This window comes from Drosophila novamexicana, unplaced genomic scaffold (assembly GCF_003285875.2).
Source record: "Drosophila novamexicana strain 15010-1031.04,08,12 unplaced genomic scaffold, DnovRS2.1 tig00001062-arrow-arrow-pilon, whole genome shotgun sequence".
In the NCBI taxonomy this organism is placed as follows: Eukaryota; Metazoa; Arthropoda; class Insecta; order Diptera; family Drosophilidae; genus Drosophila; species Drosophila novamexicana.
Window position 1 is genome coordinate 755,145 of NW_020824838.1, and position 21,777 is coordinate 776,921.

Here is a 21,777-nt window from a genome sequence, read left to right on the forward strand (position 1 = left end):
AGATATGAATTTACCACCCATTTCCCGCCCGTGAGATGAGGTTTTCCTTAAGCTACCATAATAATTATTTTATTTTTTATGACTTTATTTCAAACTCTTTAACTCGAACTCAACTCAAACTCCTGAATACAAAAGTTGCAGAAGGGAAGATCATTTCTTAATTTGACACTGCATTTTTGAAAAATAAATAAATTTTGAACAAACAAATGATGTTTGGGTTTTTCTGTCTAACTTTTACTTGGTTGTAAGGTGATTTTCAATCCAATTAAAGAATAAATAAAGTTTTTACAAACTAAAGTAACGATGCACATTTAAATACATTTTAAAATATATTTAGATAAACATATGTTAAATAAGGCAAGCGTATACTTTTATTGAGTCAATATCTATAAATATTTTTCCTTTTCTGAGTTCAAAATGTTTACCTTATGCAAACAATAAAATTTGGCCTATGCCAGGGTCGGTTGCCTCTATTAGCTCCTCCTGTGCCTCTACTTCTGCCTCTGCTTCTTCCAGCGCCAATAACAATAAGACAAACAGCCTATACAGACATCACTTAAACTGTCCAACTGTGTGTGGCTCATGGGATAGCACAACCCAACAAAAGTCAAACTTAACTTTTTGTTTTTTTTTCTTTTTTTTTTTGTTGCGCCGACATAAAACGCACTTCGGCTTCCACAGACAATTTCCGTTTCCTGTTGTTAGACGAACAGCTGCTGCGGTCTGTTACTCATGAAGGCACAAAAGTGATAGAGCCAATAAAAATGGCCGCCAATTGCGGTCGGCCTGTTGAACAGCGTCGAAAGTATGCTACACACGAGTAGACAACTTCTAGCTCAGATAAAATGTTCTTAGAAATTACCTCATATTCATTTTTTAAACGCAGCAGCTTGAACTTGAAAGCTCATTAAAAGCTTTCCACAACGCCTCAAAGGCTTTTGCATTATTGCCTAAGTTGTTAAGCTTTTATAGACTAAAGCGCACAAATAGTTTCATGTTCTAATAACACCAAGAGTATGAATTAAGTAAATCTTTCGTACGTATTTCCTTTTCCTATGCTTAATTATTAAGTCCTATTGCAAGGAAAATCAAAACTTTTTCTACAAAAGCGAGTTTGAAGACTTATATGAACACAGTTTGCGCCTGATTGGCACTTCAATTTAATAATAAAGCTTTTTGCCTGAGCACATATCACTGGTCAAAGCCGAGGCTAAGCAGCGTATTAGACCAGCTCTTAGCTCAAGGTAATAGGTATCCCTACTACTGGGTTCCATTCTCATCCTTTCTTTTACTCCTCTGCCCACCCCCAGTCCTCTGTACTTGCTCTTTTCTTCTGGTCAGTTGGTCAAAAGCTTTGCTGCCTTTTAAGCGCATTTACTTTGCGTTTTCTTTGGCTACTTACTTGAAATTCAATTCGGTTCGGTTTTAGTTCAACAGCTGCTTCTGCTTGCCACTTGTTGCTGCCTTTTCTAGGGCGCGGCCTAAGCCCGTCTCTGCAACTGCGTCCCCTGTCTCGTCCTTCCGCCATATGTGAGCTGATTATGTTAATGCTGTGGCCCATTTAATACGCTGCCAAGTCAAATGGCACTTGGGTGCAAATTGAATTAAAAAGTTAACTGCAAGGCAACATCGCAATTAAATTAAAACTTTTCAATTTAATTGCGATTTTATGACTCGTGCTAAACAGGAGTGAAATTAAAAGTGGAAAAAGTCGAACAATCATTAAAGACGAGTTACGAGAAGGCCAAGATGAGATGCTGCAAATAAAGAGAGGTAAAAATAAGTTTAAAAAAAAGTGATAGTACGATTTTATTAGACTTTTCTCTTAATTTACAGAATAGAACTTGAATATTTTTATAATTTTTTACATTTTGCTCTTCTTAAAGTTTTTTTTAATTACTAAAATGTCTTTAAGACCTAGCATTTCGATTATATATATAACACTTTGAATATGACTTTAAATAATATATTGCAAACATATTTTTTATAAGAGAGAGACTTGTATAAGAGACATGGTATAATAGTTAATTTTCCTGTTTGATTTTAGGAAAGTCTATTGTTAACAACAGATTTCACTTCTGGCCTTCTTAGAGCAAATGAACAGCTACGCTGACCTGCATTTAAAGCTCCTTAAGTGGTCGTCAACCCTCGGGACATGCCAATGGAGTTTTGTTGAACGTGGGTGGGTTGGAAGTTAGTGTGGGGCGGTCTGGGCGGGTAGGCAGCAAACAAAAATTCATTAAAATTTTGCATATTTTTAAAACTTGAGTGACCCGCGTGCTGCCTTGGGGCACTTTTGGCCTTTAAAGTGGCTCCCACTGCGCCAAATTCTCTTGTTTATGCCTCGTAATGTGGCAGCTTAAGTATTTTACCCTGAAAAGTATGCAGCTAAAACCTCTAGCGAGTGTAAAATTTAAGCAAATGCAAACAAAATAACGAAAAAAAAGTTTTTAATATGCGGATAGCTTTAATTAAATATGTTTTCCACTTGGAAAAGCCAAACGCAAAGGAAAAAAAAAACCAAAACAATAACAAGAATTACAAAACAAAGTATGCTATGCTGAGCTGTGTGTGTGTGTGTGTGGGTGTGTTTTTATTTTTTCTGGTTTTCTTTTTGTTTAACGTAAACATAAATGTGTTGGTTGGTGTGCAAGCAAACAAGTTTTTTCCGGTTTTTCTCGGGTTTCTCCATACTAAAATACTTTACGGGTTACGGGTTTTGTTTTCTGCTTACCATGTTTAAACATGGTTTATCTAGCTTTATTTTGGTCAAGCTTGTACTCGTTGCCTTAAGTTAAAAGCTGTTAAGCTGCAGAAGTAATTAATTTTACTATATGTCTAAGAGCCACTTAAAAGGATTTATGGGCCTAATCATTATCAATCTGGGGAAAATTAGTTCAGAACTTGTATAACCACGCGATAAAGATGGATGGAACTAACAAAAATATCTTCAAGAGATTTCACCCAATCGATCTCCCAGATCGATTTATATAGTCACCATTGAATAAGTAGCTTGTAAATATTCATATAAATTTTATTTAAATTGTTCCTTATAATAACAGAAAAATTAAAATAAAGCAAAAATGTAAATTAAGAGATAGGCACAGCATAGGCAGGAAATAAAGAGACAGAGAGATAGAGAGAGAAGAAAATAGAGAGAGACAGATTGCGAGAGAGAGAGAGAGCGAGAGAGAGACAAATAATTCGAGAGTAAGAGATAGAGTTAAAAGAGCATTAGATGATATTGTTCAGTCTAAACTTGAATATTAATGCGCAACAATTAATATCTTGCGAAATTTTATAAAACAATCAGTATATTATTCATTCCTGTTCGATTGTCAGGCGCCCAGCTTAAGGGATGCATCAACATTTGGGCTACTTGTGTAAAATGATATCTCATTATATATTTAATTTTCAGCTCTTCATTTCGTTTATCAGCTGGACGGCATCTTTATTATTAATTTCATTATTAAACATATATTCTCTTGTGCACTTCCTTTGTGTTTTGTTCGGGGAAAATCTGCTGAAAGCCTTTCAGTATTCCTTTCCTTTCGCTGCTGCGATTGATAATAATTTATTATGAATTTCTTTATTATTTTGTTGCTGTGCTGTGTGTCGCCAGCTTTCGATTCAGTGGGCATTGTTGTTGGTGTTGCTTTTGTTTTTGTACTCGTCTTTGTCTCTTCTCCTCGATTCATATTCGTTGTCGTGTGCCTACAAGGAAGTTTAAATAAACATAAAATGGCGAAACGCGCATGAATAAGGCAACAGGGTGTACGTCTGCATATGCAGCATATATACAATTTATGCTATGCACACTCTGACACCCTTTCACACACACACACACACACACAAGCCCACGCACAACATATGAAAAACAAACAAATTGACATACCAATGCCGAAAATGCCAACAAAATGTTGGCATAAAGGGGCCGAGGAACAGATATGGAAGTTGTGCAAAAATCTTTTTGCTGTTGGGTAAATGTTTTAAAAATTGTTGTAAAATTCATCGGATATGAAAATCTAATGATTTGTAAAGTCGCCGATAAGCGCGAGGCGCCCTCTGGCGGGCGTCAACCGACAACAACAAGAAGAGGCAGAAAAACTGTTGCGATTGGTAGGAAAAGTGTTAAAGGATTTTCCGCATTTATTGAAATATTAATATTTGCCTTTTCTCCCAGTCCCATGCATCTGATTGTGTGGGTGTAAAATTATTGAAAACTTTAGCATGCAAAGTTTGCCCTAGCTATATTTTCGGGTCTATCCGTAAGTTTTCGCATGTGCGTCTACCACAAATGTTTGAACAAAGAAAATTCAATGGGCTAAAAGTTTGTACCCGACAACAAAATCAATTCAAAGTTTGTGTTTCTGTAACTCTTTGCCATTTTTTTGTGGGTCAATGGCGCTTGAGCTTTTCCATCGCCACTAAATTGATAAGCCATCTGGGGCCTCACTCGATGCATTTAAGAGGATTAACAGCCTTTATATAGTAAATTATTCTGAAGCTCAGCTGAGTTCTGTTCGCATTCCGCAAATGTATTGTACATATTTGATTTATTTTAGAAATTTATTTTTGCTCTTAAGCAAAATCTCTGCTCAGTTTCCAGCGCGTGGCATTAAAAAATATTTACTGTGTCTAGACTTTGCTGCGCATAAATCAAATGCATTGGCCGAAGAGAGTCTTACTGCAGTTTTTCGGCCACAAAAACAAGTAAAACAGAAAGCAAAAGTGTGCTACTTTTAAATGTTTGGTCAAGAAATACCCTGTAAGCTCACTTAGAAATATATTTCAATTTAGGCGAATGTTATGAAAATACAAATTCGTTTAGGAAATATTTTATTCTTGAATATTAAACACTATTTTTTTTTTTCTTTAATAGGTTTTAAAATTTTTTTAAATGCAGCTAATTTTCTGTTACTATGCTTAGCAACTTTTATCAGCGTGAGTATTAAACACTATAGATTCCAGAAATCCCCGATAGACTTCTTTATTCAATATATGAAAAAAAGAAGTAAAATGTATGCAGTCGTTGAGGGTGGGGCTCACTGAATTCGGCAGTAAATCGAGAATACCTTTTCAATCCATTCTATTACAGGGCATAAGAATATAAAAATAAATAAAATTGTAGCCATAATGTAGTTCTTATTGTGTATGCAGGCGTGTGTGTGTGTGTGTGTCTGCGTTGCGTATACTTAATGTGCGGCATCGAGTTCTGTGAAAGTGCCAAAATGCGCAAGACTGTGTGTGCCCGTGTGCATATATATTTATGGATGTGTGTTGGTATTTTATAAATTTTATTTATATGCTTTTAAGTCAAGTTTTCAGTTGGTTGCTTTGGTGTTTCCTTGCGAAGCACCGCAAATGTATTTAAAAGTCGAAATGTAAGGAAAAACAGGAACTGGCAATTAGTTTGGTCGAGTGCTAAGCATTAAATATAATTTCGGTTTTTCTATCAATTTCAAGAATATTGTAGATATTTTCTGTTATACAAAGTGTTATTGACCTGCGGCTGTGTTTACATTTGAACTAATTTTATAACAAGATATCTTCAAAGCACTAAAGATATTTAACGAAACTACTTTTAAAATCAGAGCTAGAACTACCAACGTTTATATAGTCATACTTTTAAGATATTATATAGAATTCCTGCCCTTGTTTTTCAATAAACACCTCGCAAATTTTGCAAATTTTCTGATTAAACACCAAACGTTTTTTAAACTGTGTACATGACATTATTTGACAATTTGGTAAAAAATATAATTTAAACATTAATATAAACATCTCAGTCGCCGCGTCTCAGACCGCTCGGATCGAGTACAAATCGCATTCCGAAAGCAAAACGATCAGTCGGCAGACTCATCACCACACTGAAACCCATTTGTATCGGTATATAAGATAGATATCTAAGGAATATCAACAATATACGGTTATAAGATGCGTAGAATTATTATTTCAGCTAACACGTACTTGGTCCACATGAAACCAACCAGCGCATCCGAATCGATCATTCCGTGTACGGCACAGTTCCAGAAATTCCATTGATAGCATATGGTGGCAATTGTTTTGCGTGTACTGCGATTCCAGGCTAATAGATTGGCCATCTGGATTTGTGGATGAATGCGCTGCCAATAGCTGACGTCCAGACCCTGACGGGAGGCCGTTGCCGCAAAGGAATAATGATGATGCGAGTAGCTGAAAGTCGAACAGAAGATAGAAAGAATCTCGTGTTGATTAAAGTTGTCAAGGTTATTCAAACATTAAGTCAACTAAGCTTAAGAATCACTCTTCTTAAAAAATAAATAAGAGAATTATTTTAATTTTTCATAATAAAAGCTAAGACACCCAAAATGCGATTTATATAATTCAGGGAATATCTTAACACTTACCGCGCAGCAAAAGCCAAGTCAGTCATGAGGTTCTTTGGCTCATTCCACTCTAGCAGTAGTTCGCCACCGATTGCCCAGTGCTGGGTAATGGAACGCATTACCGACAAAGTGCAACGTCCATTCTCATTGCGAACATTGTAAAAATTTGCTGCCCATGTGTCGCTGGGTCGCGTCCACTCAATAGTATATTGCGTTTCCACCGGCACATCCTCGCCAGGCTTTTGCAGAACGGCCTCCAGTCGCAATGGTTTGAAAGGATAATACAGTATATTCAAATTGGCTGCCAATGTGGTGGGATGTATGTCGCCAACAATTGTTGGCGTTAACTGAAAAGTGCAAAAAATTGACGAATATTAGATATGCTATGTGCATATTCATTAATTAACTTACCATGAAATCATCAAGTACACGAAACGTGTAGAGACCCCCAAAGCGAAAACCGGCGGCTCTCACATGACTCAATACCCAAGCGGCCGATATAAATTTATTTGGAGCCAATCGATGATAATAGTCGAGCTCGACGCCATCATAGAATTTGGGCATCACATTGTGTGCGAGACTGTGCAGGGTCTGTACATTGCCCGGATTCTTCTTGTTGGAGACGCCGCCGTATCGCTGAAAACAGGATGGAAACTTATATCCACCAAACGGTGGACAAGAGTTGCAGGACATGCCACCCGAACAAAATCAACTATTCAACTATATGTATGGAAACAGCGTGAAAATGTATCTGAATTGAACTAGCTTTAGGCCTGAGAAATTTTGGGCTTTGTTTTGTTTAGTGGAAAACTGTTAATGTATATAGTACTTACTAAAGTTTTCCACACTCAATAAACAACAAAAGAAATGTTATATCGATCTCAGTTTCTCACTACTCCAAAAACTTGAACTACACAAGTGTAAATGTAAGCGTTGGAGTGTGCGTGGATGTGTGTGTGTGTGTGTGTGTGTGTGTGTGTGTGTGTGTTTGTGTGCATCATCAAAAATGTATGAAACCCCCAACATCAGCTGCCAATTGTCATTTTATGCGCCATTTCATGTAACGTCAGACCAAATGCCTGTCAACAGGAACTTACTCTCCCTCTCTCTCTCTCTCGCTCCAACTCTCACTCGTTCTTGCGTTCTCTTTCGTTTTCTGTTGGTGTATGCTCATCTCTCTGCCTGAACTGTCATCCTTTTTGTCCTGTGGCACACCATTAGGCGCATTTCACACTTTTTACATTATTTATAAGACATACAATTTGCCTGGGCAATTCGTTTCTTTTAATGCCCTAACATTAAGTTACTTTCTTACAATATGTGAAACGCTACAGCAGTAGTACGTTCACCTCTTGAATTGAAAGGGAAATATAAGGAGAGCAGTTAATAAAGAGTATTGAAACTTCAGCCAACGTGTTAGATAACCATCTTCTTGAATTTTACTTTGCCATTGCCAGCGACTCATTGGCGATTCGGTATTTCATGTAATATTTAAGGCTTTCCACGAGCCCGGTTGATTTAGTTTCCAGTTGGCTGAGGATCAACGTCAGCAGCTACTTTCCTCTACTTAAGGAAAATGTTGTAAGGCAAATGCAGCGCTTGAATAGTTTTTCTTTTTGCTTTTCTCTTTGCCGATTATGTTGTTTGATTTGGGCTTGTGAACAATTTATTGCAAAAGATGACAACCGAAAGCAGATTTTGAAAGCTTGGTTGAATTTATAAATCATACAAAACTTGGTACAGAAATATAATCTATTGATGTGGATAAATGTGCTTAAGGCTAGCAGAGAAAGTTAAAAAAAACGAATGATATATAAATGCAAGTTAATAAAGGTATTAATTTAGTATTAACGGATAGGTTCTAGTTTCTAGCTATAAGCGGTATCTGATCTCAAGCGTGGTTATTACGGCCTACCATATTTTCGACATTCTAACTGAATCCATTTTTCTATATAAATGTTCGTAACTGTATTTCTCTTCACTCGAGCAGAGATTTTGATATGTCGAGTCTAGATGTCGGCACTTGATGCCGGGCCTTACGCCCCAGTTGTACATCCGTTGCCCATCCTGAGTGTCGGCGCCAAAGACGCAGCTGAGCATCAAATACGTATACAGGTTACTCGTGTAGTGGAGTACGGCGCACCCGAAATGCGTATTATGCTCGATCAGTAGCAGGGCAGATTGCAAAATGTTTGTACTGAAAGGCACAAAAAAAAAAAGAGAGAGAAAGAGTTAAAGGACTTTCTTTGGTCACCCAGCGTAGCAGTTACCTTTCATCATATTTGGAGGGCAAGTGTAATGATTGGTATCGCGTTATGCTGCTTACCCGAGACATCCAGCCACTTGCCATGCTCTGTAGGGTCTCGAATATGGTCGAGGTTAGATTATCGGTTTGAAAACCATAAAGTTCGGCTAGTCGGCCAACGGCATAGAATTTCTGCGAGCATATCCAGGGTCGGGGAGCGACTCTGCAGCGCTTGACGTCGAGTCTAGCAAATTCTGCCAATTCAGTGTTCCAGGACATTTTACCCATACGCGCTGCGGGCGGCAAATTTCTATATATTTTGCCACCGGCTACATCATTACGCAGCGTATTAAATGTTTCCTCAAGATCCTCTCTGAAGTCGCGCTCTTTCAATAGCCTGCTAGAGTCGGGGCATTCCAACATTGCCTACATGCCATCAAAACGTAGATCATTATTCAATTTCCTCCAAGTATAATTCAAAACTCACGCCACTATTATTACAGGGCAAATTCATGGAATAACAAGGACGAATGTCACAGTAAGGACTATCCCAATTTCTTGCGCCTAAACATCCGAGGCAGAGCACAAAGCACAGTGGCGACAACAACTGGTTAACTTTCATCGTAAGACTAAATTAATCTAGTTATAAACTTAGGCACTTCTGCTATTTATAGGCGATTTCTAGGGAGATAGTATAAAATTGTTTCTTGTTCTTGGATTTGTTCAGAACAGCTGGCAAGCTGTTAGCCATTAGATGTTTGTATTGCTTGAACACAACATATCCACGCAATGAATACTAACAGTTTTTTAGAATGCCTTAAAGAATAATTAAGCTTAACTTATAAGTGTTCTCTGATTAAATTTTACGATTCAGTTGTATAACTAGGTAAACACCGTTTCCAGTAAAACGTTTGCGAATGCAACACGAAGCAGACAGAAATTTGTATATATATTTACCGATATATTTCAACTTAAACCCTACTGAAAGGGCAGACAGCAAATAAAAATAAAACAGTTTGTCATAATGAAAAAAATTATTTAATTATTTTAGCTTACATTGTTAAAATATTATAAGAAGGACAATAGACAAAACATATTACAATCGACATAACCTTACTTGTTTTCGAAGTGCCGAAGATTTAATACCCTAGCAGACATATACCAGATGTGGCTTGCATTTGTGTAGTACACTAGGTCGGAGTTTTTATATAACAAATTATTCGTTAAGAATTTGTTCGAATGATCTATATAACTATATATATCTGATTTTTATAAAGAAGCATAAAATTATATTTTGTCAAACTAAGCCGATTTATATTATATCTTAGTATGAAGAGTATTGAAAAAAGAAAACAGACATATAAAGTGTGTCTTGCAAACGTGACGTCATGAGCCTGTGTGGCTTAGGTGTCTGAGCACTGGATTAACAAATGAAAAGAGAATCAGCTCCAGCAGCAATTGTCAAGTTTAAAATTTGCTGATATAATTTGTGGTTATTTGCAAAAAAAAAGGAGCAGTAATAGTAAATTGAAAAACCACAGAGTTATTTTAAAAGAGTGGGGGTAACAATAAAGATCTTAATTTTTTATTTGATTTGTTTGTTTTGTTACCAAGTTTTTAAGCAATCTATTTTTGAATTCAATTCGAATTAGAAAAAATGTTTTTTGATAGATTTAAACAGAAGTGTTTTCTTTTAAGCAATTTGAGTAAAGACAATTGCGTGGTAATGTGCGAAAATGCTATCGGAGTTGACTTCTACAATACCGTACGAATTCCTTGACAAAGTTCTAAAATCTCTGCAAGGGTATATGATATTTCCTTTCTATCTAGTAGGTACTTTTTAATACTAGATATAAATAAAAAAAAGTATCTGCAATGAAATTCTTGCTACCTAACCAAATGCATTAGTGAGTATGCCATTTGTCAGGGCATAAATACCAAGACAATGACGCTGCCTGTTGGCTCTCCAAGCTGATTTCCAGTTAAGTTCATGAAAGCAAATGCAAAACTTGTTTATTCAACAGCTAAGTCGCGGCTAGGAATTAAGTATTATTCTTTCTGTTTAAGAATGAGCAGCCTGGAGAAACAGAGAGAGATAGAGAGAGAGAGAGAGAGAGAGAGAGAGAGAGAGAGAGAGAGAGAGAGAGAGAGTTGGTGGAAAGAGGTTCGCGTATACATTAGTTATTTAGACGACGCACTTAAATTTGTCACTCAAACAAGCCAGTTGCTCCTCTGTCCAGACAACGACTTTGGACAACGCTTCTCAGGATTCAGCTTCCATTTGCCGCCATTTGCTCTAATTTAGTATGCTAAAATATTGCAAGCCGCATTCGCAATCGCTAAATCAAAGCGCAGCGACCACAAAACTTTTGCCACCGCAAAGCCCAAGCAGACCAAAGAGAACGACAGAGTTGGAAATGAAGTTGAAAATGGTAATGGGAATGGAGATGGAGAAGGAGATGGGAATGGGTATATATATATAGATAGACTGTGTGACAAGGAGTCAGCATTATAATCATAAGTAAATACAGCAAGCCGCAAAATTTCAAAGACAATGCTCCGAGTCTTTAAATGTAATTTAATAATGGGCAAGTAGCTTTTCGCTAGAAAATACCCTGTTTTCGGGAAAAAGATGTAGGGATGTCAACACAAATTCTTTAGAATATTGTTTGTAGCTAAAAATATTTAATTTTAAATTTTACTTTCTTTAAAGATAAGATAAGAATATCGTTCTTTAGCAACGATATTACTTTAAATCTATCGATAAAGTCGGCTCTCAAAATACTAACTATTGTAACTAAGTAGCGATAGTTTTCCTTCTGAAACCAGCGTCTATTAGTTGTGATTTTGTAGAGTATTTCTTTCAGAGATTGATAAGCCCATATAATGGGCATTAGTTTGTATATTAAGGTATATTTATATTTATTTATATTCACAATAAATATTTTGGGTTCAAAAATATTTTTTAATATTTCTTGTATATTGCTTTAATCTTATATTGTTGGCTATCATGCTATATATTATGCATAATATGGTAGCTTTTCATAGCATCCATAGCATTCACTCGTATACAAGTTTATTTGATAGCCCATAAATATATTGAACAATTGCATTTTTTTTGTTTTTATTTTTTAATTTACATTTGTCGTGTATCGTCCCTAGACACGCCCCCAAGAAAGACACGGACATTTAACTTATTAGCTTTTTCAATCAGTCTGATAAACGGGCGAGGGAATGTCACGCCCGCACACAGCATACCCACACAAATGCGAGTGTTCAAATGCATATAAATTAAAATTGAAATATAAATGATAGGGCAGGCAACAAACAAAACAAAAAAAATGTTTAAAATATTTACTGTTCTGGGAAGTGGAAATTGTAAAACATTTCTCATATGCACGAAATATCAGAAAGAAAAAAATTTGGAACAAAAAAAAGAACATGAATTGAAAACAAATTCAATCGCATTGCAATCCACAAAAATGTATTTATTTATTTGTATCATATTTTATTTTATTTATTTGCAACTTGTTCGCTTGTGAAAAATGCTTGCTGCAAACGTGTTTATTTTTTAAATTGGTCATCGTTTTTTATGCATTCGCCATATAATTTAATTTTATTTATTACTCGTTAAAAAACACGGAATATACTTTATATATTCCATAGAATTTTTTCGACATCTTTTTTTTTATACATAGCCCGCATTGCACGGATCAATTTTTTTTTGTATTTTTGTCCGGACTACAAACGTTTGAGGCGGCTGTAGAGGGGCGTGGCAGTTGCCACACTTGCAAATTCGTTATCGATAAAAGTTACTTGCGCGTCTGGTAATCTCGTTGTGGCCAGCCAAAGGGGAAACGGACGAACAAAAATACAAGTATTAAATGAGAAAAGCACAAATCGCGTTTATCGTTTAATATGTATGTAGTAAATCATTTATATTAAAAACTTTTATTTGTTATAGGTGTAAATAATATATGAGAAGCAAAAAAGTAATACAGTTAAAAATATTTTTGTCAGTATATTAATTTCACTTTGGAAATATTCCATGGCTATAATTGTTAGGTTGACCTAGATTGCAGGCTTATGCTGATTGCGCCATAAGTACGTCAATTGATCACTATGAATAACTATTGCTTCATATCATTTTTCATATCATATTTATTGGTCAGTCATGAGATGGTCGCTCTGAACAAAGTATTAGAGACTTCTTTCACTTCTTACTCTGCAACTAAAACAAAAAAATATTGCCTGAAATAATAAGCAATCGCATCTTTTTAATGAAAGAAGAGAATTTCTTAAAAAATAAATAATATTATTTAGAATTTCTCAATAGCAATAGTAAGTTGTAAAGAGCCAGTTTTCAAAAGTTTCGCCCTTCTCTATATTTCTTCCTCTTATTATCAAAAACCCTTTTGTCACAATATCGTCAAATTTATTTTTCCAGGATGCATATAGAAAGCTCTTGCTTTAAATAAGATTTCAAATCCGCATGTCAAATCTTTCATATAGCACAGCTTACTTTTGTCTGCTTAAACTTTATAATAATTTATTTTATTTGCAATTCACTTTCGCTACAATTTCGCTTTTACAAATAAAACCTTGTATACTCTTAGGCTATGCATTTTGCCTTTTGCCATTCGAAACTGGAAATTTTTATTGAGCCTGTGAAATTACTTACACTTATGTTTGCATAGTAAACTGAAATGTAAACACATCTCGGCGAGCACTCATACTCGATTTTGCTCTTACTTCTGGTCCATTAAATATTTACAAAAAGGAGCGACAAATCAAAGTGACTTCGGATTGACAAACCGAAGCCTCCAGGCACTTTTACTGAATTTCGCTTTTCACAAATATTTGCATACCGTTGCCTCAGTGCCTCAATGCCTCAATTGCCGACTGACGACACGTTGTTGGCCAAAGTGAAAGAGTTTTCAGTGCCGGCTGGCACTTAGGCACGATTTGCATTACTAACAGGTTATCGATAAAGCAGCAATTGCGGCAGGTCCACAATTCGAGTTCACTTTTCACTTGGACCAAGTAGCTAGTGGCAAAGTGTCTTCAGGTTAGGCCTGGCCCATCCATTATTTGGTAATTATTTAAGTGCCTTCCGGGCAGCAGGTGGCAGTGGTGGGTGTAACTGCCCCAGCAACACCCATCATTGACCAAGACCGGAGCCATGGCCGGAGACGGGGTCGGGGCCGGGGAGACGGCTGGGGACAGGGCCAATAAGTGAAAAAATCAAAAAGCCATAAAAACTTTACACAATCGAAACGTGCAAAAGTTGTTTTTTGCCAACGTTAGCAGAAACAAAAAAAAAAAACACCAATGGGAAATCTCTACTCGCCGACTATTAAATACTCTACAATGAAAACCATATTTAAACAAAAGATAGCTATCAAAATAAAAGGATTTTTGTAAAACTTTATTTTATTAAAATAAATAATAGTTCGACTTACACAAAACATTTATCTGTAGAAACGAGTTACAAAGCAAACTTTGATTTCGACTAATCGTTCTATTACAGATTTACGATATAGTTTTTCGATTTAAGTAGCTAGCTAAGCCCAATTAGAACTTATAATGTCGTATAGATCCTTCTTAATTTGGTACAAATTTCATCTCTAAATTACTTTACTCTCAGTTAGGGAATACACAAAAAAAGGCCAGACAACAAAATCAAAGTGCGGCATGTGAACTTTTCCTTTTGCTTTTCTTTTGTGATTTGGTTTTTTTTTTTTTATTGGAAAGACTCTTCGGGGGCGGAACACTAAGCGAAAATCGACTCATAAAAAAGGAAACGTTGCAAATAAAAAAGCGCAAGAAAATTACTTTCCGCTCTACAAATTTTGCAGGGGCTTCTCTTGGAGTCAAGCGTGTAAAGTAAGTAAAGTTACGAATAAAAACCTTTTCCGGCTTTTCGGCTTCGATGACGGCCTTTGAGGCATTATGTACTGACAATTTTCATGATTATGCCGCTTACTCCATGAGTGTCCAGCAACAACTGTCGCCCACTGTCGCCCGCTCTCCACCAGTTGGCAGCTCTTTCAGCCGTCTAAACGCAGCTGTTAAGCCTTTTCCGTTTCCGTTGGCCTTTTTTATGTGTGTGCGGCTTACTTGGACTTGGCGCCTAGAGGGTCGACTTCTATTGATAGCCATTGACAGCACATACACACACACACACACAATGTTGCTTCGGGCCACCGAAACGGAAATGAACATGGGATTTCATTCAATTTTTTATTCCTACATGCTTAAGAGTGTGTGCACAAAGCGTATTTTGTGTAGCTTTTGGCCTAGAGAGCTATCACGTTGTGCCACAATGTTGACTATTGCTGGCAGCTTGGCAATTTTCTGGTAATTACAGATAGGTGGCTGAATGCTTTCTGTATGCAGGTGAGATAAGAAAAAAGAACGAAATTAAATGGTGCCATAAGGAGCAATGACAATGGGTGAGGCCTTACAGTATAAAACTGAAGCTCTATTAAAGTGTTAATATCTGAAGGGCAACAAAATGAGTGGACATTCTGATTATAAAAAAGACTTTTGTCATTTAGAATAGTGCTATTTCATCAATTAAAGATAGGTTGATACTCATTATTCTGAGCGGGCTATCAGAATAACTCCTCCCTGATTCCTGCACCTTAACTATCTTAAACATAAAGACAAACGAAATTAAGATGCCACAAGTGCTTATTTTATTAATTGGCACAACCGAACCAAATGCTGCCCCCAATCCAAACCAAATGAACAGCCATATAAAATTGTCATAACTGGAAACGTATTGTGACATTTCCAATAAACAGCAAAATGGAATTGGCAGCTGTGTGCTGCTGCCCAGTTGCGGGTGGGGCATATTGAAGTTCGACTATTTCTAGTTAATTTACTGCGAATACAAAGCGCCCAATATGCAGCATAAATAATGTTGAGCATTTGACATAAATAACTAGGGATGGCACAATTGCCAAAACTTTCCTCCAACCGACCTCCCATCTAACCCCACTCTGCAGTGTCACAGCTGCTGCTGGATGCTGGATGCTGGCTGCTGGCTGCAAACGCTCTGTAACTGTTACAATTAATTAGAAACTAACAAAGTTCCACTTGCCAAGGCGCTAAACTTGTTCCAGCAGCCCGAACCAAAGACTGTCGCGCACATAAAGCGCTTTTAATTGATTTTCCCGTTACGTGCAATGGCAAATTGTCGTCCTGCGGCAGCTAACTCCTGTCAGTGTTAGAGAGGAGCACGTGTCGCCCGCTGATTCGTGTCACGAATGCGCATGAACACACTGTGTTCGTGTTAAAAAATATCTGATTGAGTGCATCGATAGTTTAGGGGGATTAAAAGTTGAAAGCACGACCAAACCAGAACCAGAGGATCCTTACAGGAATTAATCCTCAAATATAGCATAAATATAATTAATTTGATATATTTAGTTTAGATATGGTCACACCTTTTAAGCAGTAAAGCTTCATATAAACAATTCATGCGAACAATATGTATTATTATTATCGGACATATTTTTAACTCTCATATTGTCACACCTTCCATAACACTAATAAAATGGAATATACTGACTGAAGTGTACTAGTGTTGTGTAAAAGATAATAATAAGTATTATTATTCATTATTTCAAAATATATAATATTGTATTCTTTTTGTCAACTTTGCTTACATCTGTTTAAAAGTGAATTTTATAAAATTTTGCGCCAAACAAATATATTAAAAAGTAAAATATGTTTTCGTGCTTAGTCAAGGATTGGGCTTCATATGCGTTTCATATCAATACGCGTCCATCTCTAGTTTGTGGCCAACAGCTGTTACCGTCTTACCCACCGACCACGCCCACAAAGCAGTCTCATCTATACGCCACAATGGTACTGGCAGCTTCGGTAATCGTTCATTCATTCATTCGAATTGTAGTTAATTAATAAATTATTCCATGCGATTGAACTAACAAAGGAAAAACTTTAGCATGAGTGTCGTCTCTGCCAACTGGACTATAATTGCCCTCCCCGTCACACTCCTCATTAATTCCAGCACCCTGCCCGCTTGTACTGTGCCGACTTTTTTCCGCACCCATACGCATATAAATTACATTTTTTGCAATTAAACACATTTTGATGTTAAATGCGAAACAGAGAGCTGCACGAAAATGTTTACGGCCTGCACATGTTGCGTATACGCAATGTGCTAAACTCGCCACCCGTAAATGGCGCGTGGTCGTGTATTCCTTACACTGTTTAAGAGATATAACCCGAGGTATTAACATCGTGACCCTGTATTGTGATAGAGCTCTGTTTTCCCAATAAATTACATTTTCATTTTATTTTATGTCCATTTTGGGGCATGGATGTGGGTGGACTTCGCCTCCCTCCCCATCCCATTGCCCCTGTGGACTGTTGGTGTATCAGGTGTGCCGCACATATTGGAAATTTATTAAAACCGTAAAATAACTTTACGAATTTCTCGCGCTTTTATGCGTGCTGCTTTGTGGTAAAGTTAAAATTAATTTTGTGGCTTGCGAATGTTGTTAACATTTAAACGAAAAGTTTGTTTCAAGTATTAAATGCATTAAACTTTAATACAGTAATTAAATGACAATATTACATTTAATCAATTAAAATGTTTTACTCTGTTCATGTTTGGGCCTTAACTGAACGTTTGTATGTCTTTTGCTCTTCCGCTTTTCTTTCTACCCTCTTTTAACAAAAGCTTTGGACCTTTTTTATGCCATATACAATTTGTAATCTTTCATTAATTTGTTTATAATTTTTATAATTACTGCCAAGTAACTAGAACCTTACTTAACTTGTTTCTTCTTACCGTCAAGGTGAACTTAAGCCCATAAAGCCTATAGCTCATTATTGCAGGTTAAATGCACACGAAAACTAAAGCATACTTCAGCCACTTTAATTTTGAAGTATAAACTTTAATAACTAACAGCTTATTATTTGCGATATTGCTTTTGGCATTTCAAGAAATCATCTAATTCAATCCAATCTATGTGTTGTCAATTGAATTGTTACTTTTAATTGTAATGTAACTTTTGTGCACATGTACACCAAAAATGTTAAATGTCAAATGTATTAGCTCAACTATGATATGTTCTTGTAGTTAGCGGTCTCATAATTGTAGTTTTGGCAATTAAAAGTGAAACGTTAATATTTAATTGCAAATGCAACAGTAAGAGCACTAAAAGTCATGAAAAAATAAAAGCAAAAATTACGAATTGCACAACACTGACGCACACAGTGTGCACAAATTGCATTAAACCAAGAGGCAGCCAGATGAAAAATACAATTTTGATAAAAAGTAATTGAATAAACAGCCAACAACATCTAGAAATAGAGGAAATTTCAATGCTCCGAACCGGAGACGAAGCAAAAGGCATTAGCAACAGATTAGTGTCAAGCTCTGAGGAACTGGAGCAGTCATATAGGATTGTATTTCTCATACCAAATCTTGGCCAGAATCCGACTCTAAGCCAGAATCGTTAGCAATGTGACCCAGAAATGAACTAAGCCACATCAAATTTTATGCCATTTGCTGCAATAAATTTAATTACAAAAAAAATCAAATTGACAAAAAGTGCACCCAAAAAGTTCGGGCAGTTGCCACAAAACTTGGCCACTTGCCTCCGTCACACACACAATTTTGGGGCCTGCCCAGTTTGTGTTTTGCGTTCTGTTCTAATAACCTGCAGGCAATGGTTCCAGTAATCTGATTTTCATGATTTTCATTTTTTTTTTTCAATTGCGTTTCTTTGACCGTTCATAAAAATCAATTGCTCGGCTCTTGCTTTTCAGTTTTTATTGCTATCCTGCAACGCATCCTTCTTCGACTTTTATGAGCGAGTTACTTGCAGTTAATTAGAGAATGAAAGTGCACGGCTAATCAACTGAAAGTTGTTCACAGAGCTCAGCTCGCAAGGCAAAGGTGTTGTCTGGCCATCAAGTAGCTGGCGATGGCGTCGATAAGTCAGCCAAGCCATATTGAAGCGGAAATGAGAAAAAAAAGAAGACGAAATAGCAGCAGAAAAGAAGCAAACGCAGGGACTGCCATTGTGGGCGATAATCCTAAATGATTGCCCCTGCTGATGGCTTTTATGTTGTGGAAAAGGGTTGGCTAGACTCCATATCCGCTTAAAAGGCAATCGATTAAACCAAGTGTTAAAGTGCGAAAATTAACTCACGGTATTTTGTATGAAGTATTCGTTGAGTCTGTTGCATGTGTAGAGGCGAACCATAATATAATCTTGGTAGAAATATGTTTTCCATTTTAAAATTAGTTGTGACCTTAGACTTTGACTTTTCACATGTCTATTGAATACCTTTAAGAGGTAAATACCTTTCAACAAAGCAAAGCTGCCAGTAAGGCATTTACAGGTGTCCCACAAAGAAATTAGTTAATTGTTGAAACGATTAAGGATTTCGCGCAAAGAAGATATACAAAATCGAGCAATTTATTATATTATTATTATTTTTTAACTAGGTATTGACAGTTAGTTAGACGTAATGATTAATGGGTCTGTCCTCTAGCCAAATGAAGGGTCATTCTTCTAGCAAATAAAACGTTGCCCTAGTGTATGCCTACAATATATGAGAAACAAAAATAGTTAATAGTTTAGTTTAAAACCTGAAACATTAAAAGCGACTAAAAATATATAAATATTAAAATGTTGCAGATATCTTATAGAACCTGGTGTGATGCATGTATTTTAACTATAATTTAGGTTTCTAAAACTTAGTAATACATGTAATTTACAATAAAAATTTAAACACGAAAAGCGCGATTACAAGGTGCGCATCTTTTCCAAAAAGCTATTGATAAACTGAATTTCCTTTGAGTTCAGACGCTTCACCTGGTAAACGCATTCTTCATAATTTTTCTCATCGTTGAGTCGCTTAAAGGCGGCAGCCCGATATAGCCAGGCGCGCATATATTTTGGATCCAATTTATTTAATACATAATCACAATCAATAATGGCGCTTTTGAAGGAGCGTAGTCTATAAGGCAAGAGATGGATTATTGCTAGAGGATTGCTACCAAAACGTTAGAGTCAATTTACTTGAGATAGCAACAGGCGCGATTTATATATAGAACGGGCGTATCGCAAATATTCTCCAAGCCCTTGTTGTAAAAATCAATGGCTGTGCTGAACTGTTCTCGGCGATATGCCCAGTTGCCTAGCCTAGAATAATTATAATAGATGTATATTTTTCGTTATCCTGCGACTATTTTTCTTTACTCACCGACGAAAATTGTTGGCTATCCGTTCACGCTCAAGGCGCGCCTCAACGCGTTCCTCATTACTTTGGTCGACTTGCCGCATAAATGTGAATTGATTGGTATTTGTAGAGAACTTCATTCTTGCCTTCGATCTCTTAGCCGACATACGTCCGGATAGCAAACGTTGAGAGATGAAAAAGTTCTTATCCGTAACGCCTTCGCTGATATCCACAACGGGCTTCACCTCTTTTTTCTTGTCACCTCGAGTGCTAATCACAATGGGCATATACATGCAGGCAATATAGAATTAATTGTCTCTCACTTACTCTTCCATTTTGTTAGAATTTATCATAATATCAATAAATTGTATAGCATCTACCACTTTTGACGGTTCCTTAAGAAATTTTTCATCGTATTGTGGATGGTTTATGTACTCCATAGTGTGGTTGACAGAACTTTTGTTTGTTCTTTTTATCAACTGTGTTATTTATTTATTTTTCGTGCTTTTTTTATTTTTATAGTAGTTTTTTAGGGTTTCTTTTGTGTCTTATGTGAGCTGTGTGCTTTTATTGTGTGCTATGTTTTGTTTTGTTGATGTGTATGGGCTACTTGTTTTTAAATTCATATTTGTTTTATTGTTTTGAGGGTTACTATCCGTTTAGGAATTTTTTTTTAAATTGTGGTTTCTATGCATATAAATGTGGTAAGTGAATTTAATATTTATATATAAGCAAAGTGAATATAATATAATTTTACCCTCCCGGGTAAACTTTTGCATTTGCCGTCGCTAAACATCATTTAATGTATTCAATCTTTTTTATGCCACATTCTTAAACGTTTTACATAAGATATACAGATGATCTCTCTCTTTATCTCAATAACTCTCTCTGCTGAGAGCGCAATTTGTTATTTCATTCTCTTTTGTGCATCATTTTTAAATGTTTTGAATAATCACTCAAGTCATGATTGTTGGTTTAAAAAGTATTCGTCAGCCATATATCTGCCCGATTAGCTGTGTGAAAAATTTGCGAAGCCATTAATTTATTCCGTTTTACGTTTATTTATTTATTTTTCTTTTTAATGTAAAAATCTCTTTAACTGCTCAATTTGGAATCATGCTGCAGGTGCTGTCGTCTGCCGCACTTATTGCAAAATTGTTTTTGGAGCAAGCGACTTTTAATTTGAATTAAAAATGCATCAATGCGCTGATTTTAATGCACACAATTAAAACAGCAAGTCAGGAAATTGCGAAAGCATTTAAAATCCACGGGAAAATCAGATGAGCGAATTCAATGAGCGATTGCAAATTGCGAATTGCGGTGCCCAGATAAACCAACAACAGCAATATCAGCGTGGAAATTTGCAGAAAATGCATATAAAGAAATTGTGACGCAACAAGCTAATGTGCTAATGCACACTCACGTATACACACACTAATACACACTCAGACACTTTCCCCCCTACTTGGATGCGTATATGAAGGCTGATGCTTAAAAGTTTTACACGCTAATCGCTAATTGCTTTTAAAGACAGTGTTTGGGTTCGCGGATGCTTTTGTTTCTGGCTGACGGGGTGACAGGGGGTACACGGGGGTGACATTGGGGGTGACAGTGGGAAATGTAAGTGGGAGCGACGTGAACGGGGAGCTCTACCCTGTAATTGTCGCTCTTCAAAATGCGCAATTTGCAATGCAAATGTACGCATAAGTTTTTAGCGCCAACAGCCAACAGATGGCGCCAGCCCATTCCAAAGAATAGCATGTTGGATATATTTAAGTGTAAATGGGGGTTGGAGCGTGTTTGATGTTGGGGATCGAATGTTGGGTGTTTGACAACAGCTTAGCACCCAATCAATTAAAATATTTTGTTGGCACTTTTTCAACCGCCAACGGAAAGAACACAAGCGCACACGCATTGACTAAATGCCATCCA

At 36.5% G+C, this 21,777-nt stretch overlaps 3 protein-coding genes across 4 annotated transcripts; all 3 read right to left on the reverse strand.

Moving 5' to 3' along the window:
- Positions 1 to 5,692: 5,692 nt before the first annotated feature.
- LOC115766078 (mitochondrial import receptor subunit TOM40 homolog 2) lies at positions 5,693 to 7,194 on the reverse strand. Its single transcript, XM_030709882.1, has 4 exons — positions 6,780 to 7,194; positions 6,390 to 6,715; positions 5,971 to 6,195; positions 5,693 to 5,906 (listed from the first exon to the last, which is right to left on the reverse strand). The coding sequence occupies exons 1-4, from the start codon at positions 7,059 to 7,061 to the stop codon at positions 5,786 to 5,788; spliced, it is 954 nt and encodes a 317-aa protein (XP_030565742.1). The 5' UTR covers positions 7,062 to 7,194; the 3' UTR covers positions 5,693 to 5,785.
- An 816-nt stretch (positions 7,195 to 8,010) lies between these two features.
- On the reverse strand, positions 8,011 to 9,233 carry LOC115766106 (allergen Tab y 5.0101). Of its 2 annotated transcripts, none has more exons than XM_030709927.1 (3): positions 9,101 to 9,233; positions 8,695 to 9,039; positions 8,011 to 8,565 (listed from the first exon to the last, which is right to left on the reverse strand). In XM_030709927.1, exons 1-3 carry the CDS (start codon positions 9,125 to 9,127, stop codon positions 8,524 to 8,526), a joined length of 414 nt encoding a protein of 137 aa, XP_030565787.1. In that variant the 5' UTR covers positions 9,128 to 9,233; the 3' UTR covers positions 8,011 to 8,523. The 2 variants fall into 2 exon arrangements, with proteins under 2 accessions (XP_030565787.1, XP_030565786.1); XM_030709926.1 differs by having other exon boundaries at positions 8,013 to 8,565; positions 8,639 to 9,039.
- Positions 9,234 to 19,312: 10,079 nt separating this feature from the next.
- LOC115766110 (tetratricopeptide repeat protein 12) lies at positions 19,313 to 20,422 on the reverse strand. The gene is made up of 4 exons (XM_030709930.1): positions 20,173 to 20,422; positions 19,870 to 20,115; positions 19,686 to 19,808; positions 19,313 to 19,623 (listed from the first exon to the last, which is right to left on the reverse strand). Exons 1-4 carry the CDS (start codon positions 20,283 to 20,285, stop codon positions 19,410 to 19,412), a joined length of 696 nt encoding a protein of 231 aa, XP_030565790.1. The 5' UTR covers positions 20,286 to 20,422; the 3' UTR covers positions 19,313 to 19,409.
- Between the last annotated feature and the right edge of the window lie 1,355 nt (positions 20,423 to 21,777).

What these genes read in the sequence shown, in the direction of transcription:
- LOC115766106 (XM_030709926.1), bottom strand. Translation starts at nt 9,127, where the DNA reads ATGAATTTGCCCTGTAATAATAGTGGC. An exon ending in TGCCCTGTAATAATAGTGGC is followed by an intron (nt 9,040 to 9,100) that starts GTGAGTTTTGAA and finishes GATGGCATGTAG; the next exon opens with GCAATGTTGGAATGCCCCGA. An exon ending in CCCTCCAAATATGATGAAAG is followed by an intron (nt 8,566 to 8,638) that starts GTAACTGCTACG and finishes TGTGCCTTTCAG; the next exon opens with TACAAACATTTTGCAATCTG.
- LOC115766110 (XM_030709930.1), bottom strand. Translation starts at nt 20,285, where the DNA reads ATGGAGTACATAAACCATCCACAATACGATGAAAAATTTCTTAAGGAA. An exon ending in ATAGCCAACAATTTTCGTCG is followed by an intron (nt 19,809 to 19,869) that starts GTGAGTAAAGAA and finishes TAATTATTCTAG; the next exon opens with GCTAGGCAACTGGGCATATC. An exon ending in CGCGCCTGTTGCTATCTCAA is followed by an intron (nt 19,624 to 19,685) that starts GTAAATTGACTC and finishes CTTGCCTTATAG; the next exon opens with ACTACGCTCCTTCAAAAGCG.
- LOC115766078 (XM_030709882.1), bottom strand. Translation starts at nt 7,061, where the DNA reads ATGTCCTGCAACTCTTGTCCACCGTTTGGTGGATATAAGTTTCCATCC. An exon ending in GTGTACTTGATGATTTCATG is followed by an intron (nt 6,716 to 6,779) that starts GTAAGTTAATTA and finishes TGCACTTTTCAG; the next exon opens with TTAACGCCAACAATTGTTGG. An exon ending in GTTGGTTTCATGTGGACCAA is followed by an intron (nt 5,907 to 5,970) that starts GTACGTGTTAGC and finishes GATATTCCTTAG; the next exon opens with ATATCTATCTTATATACCGA.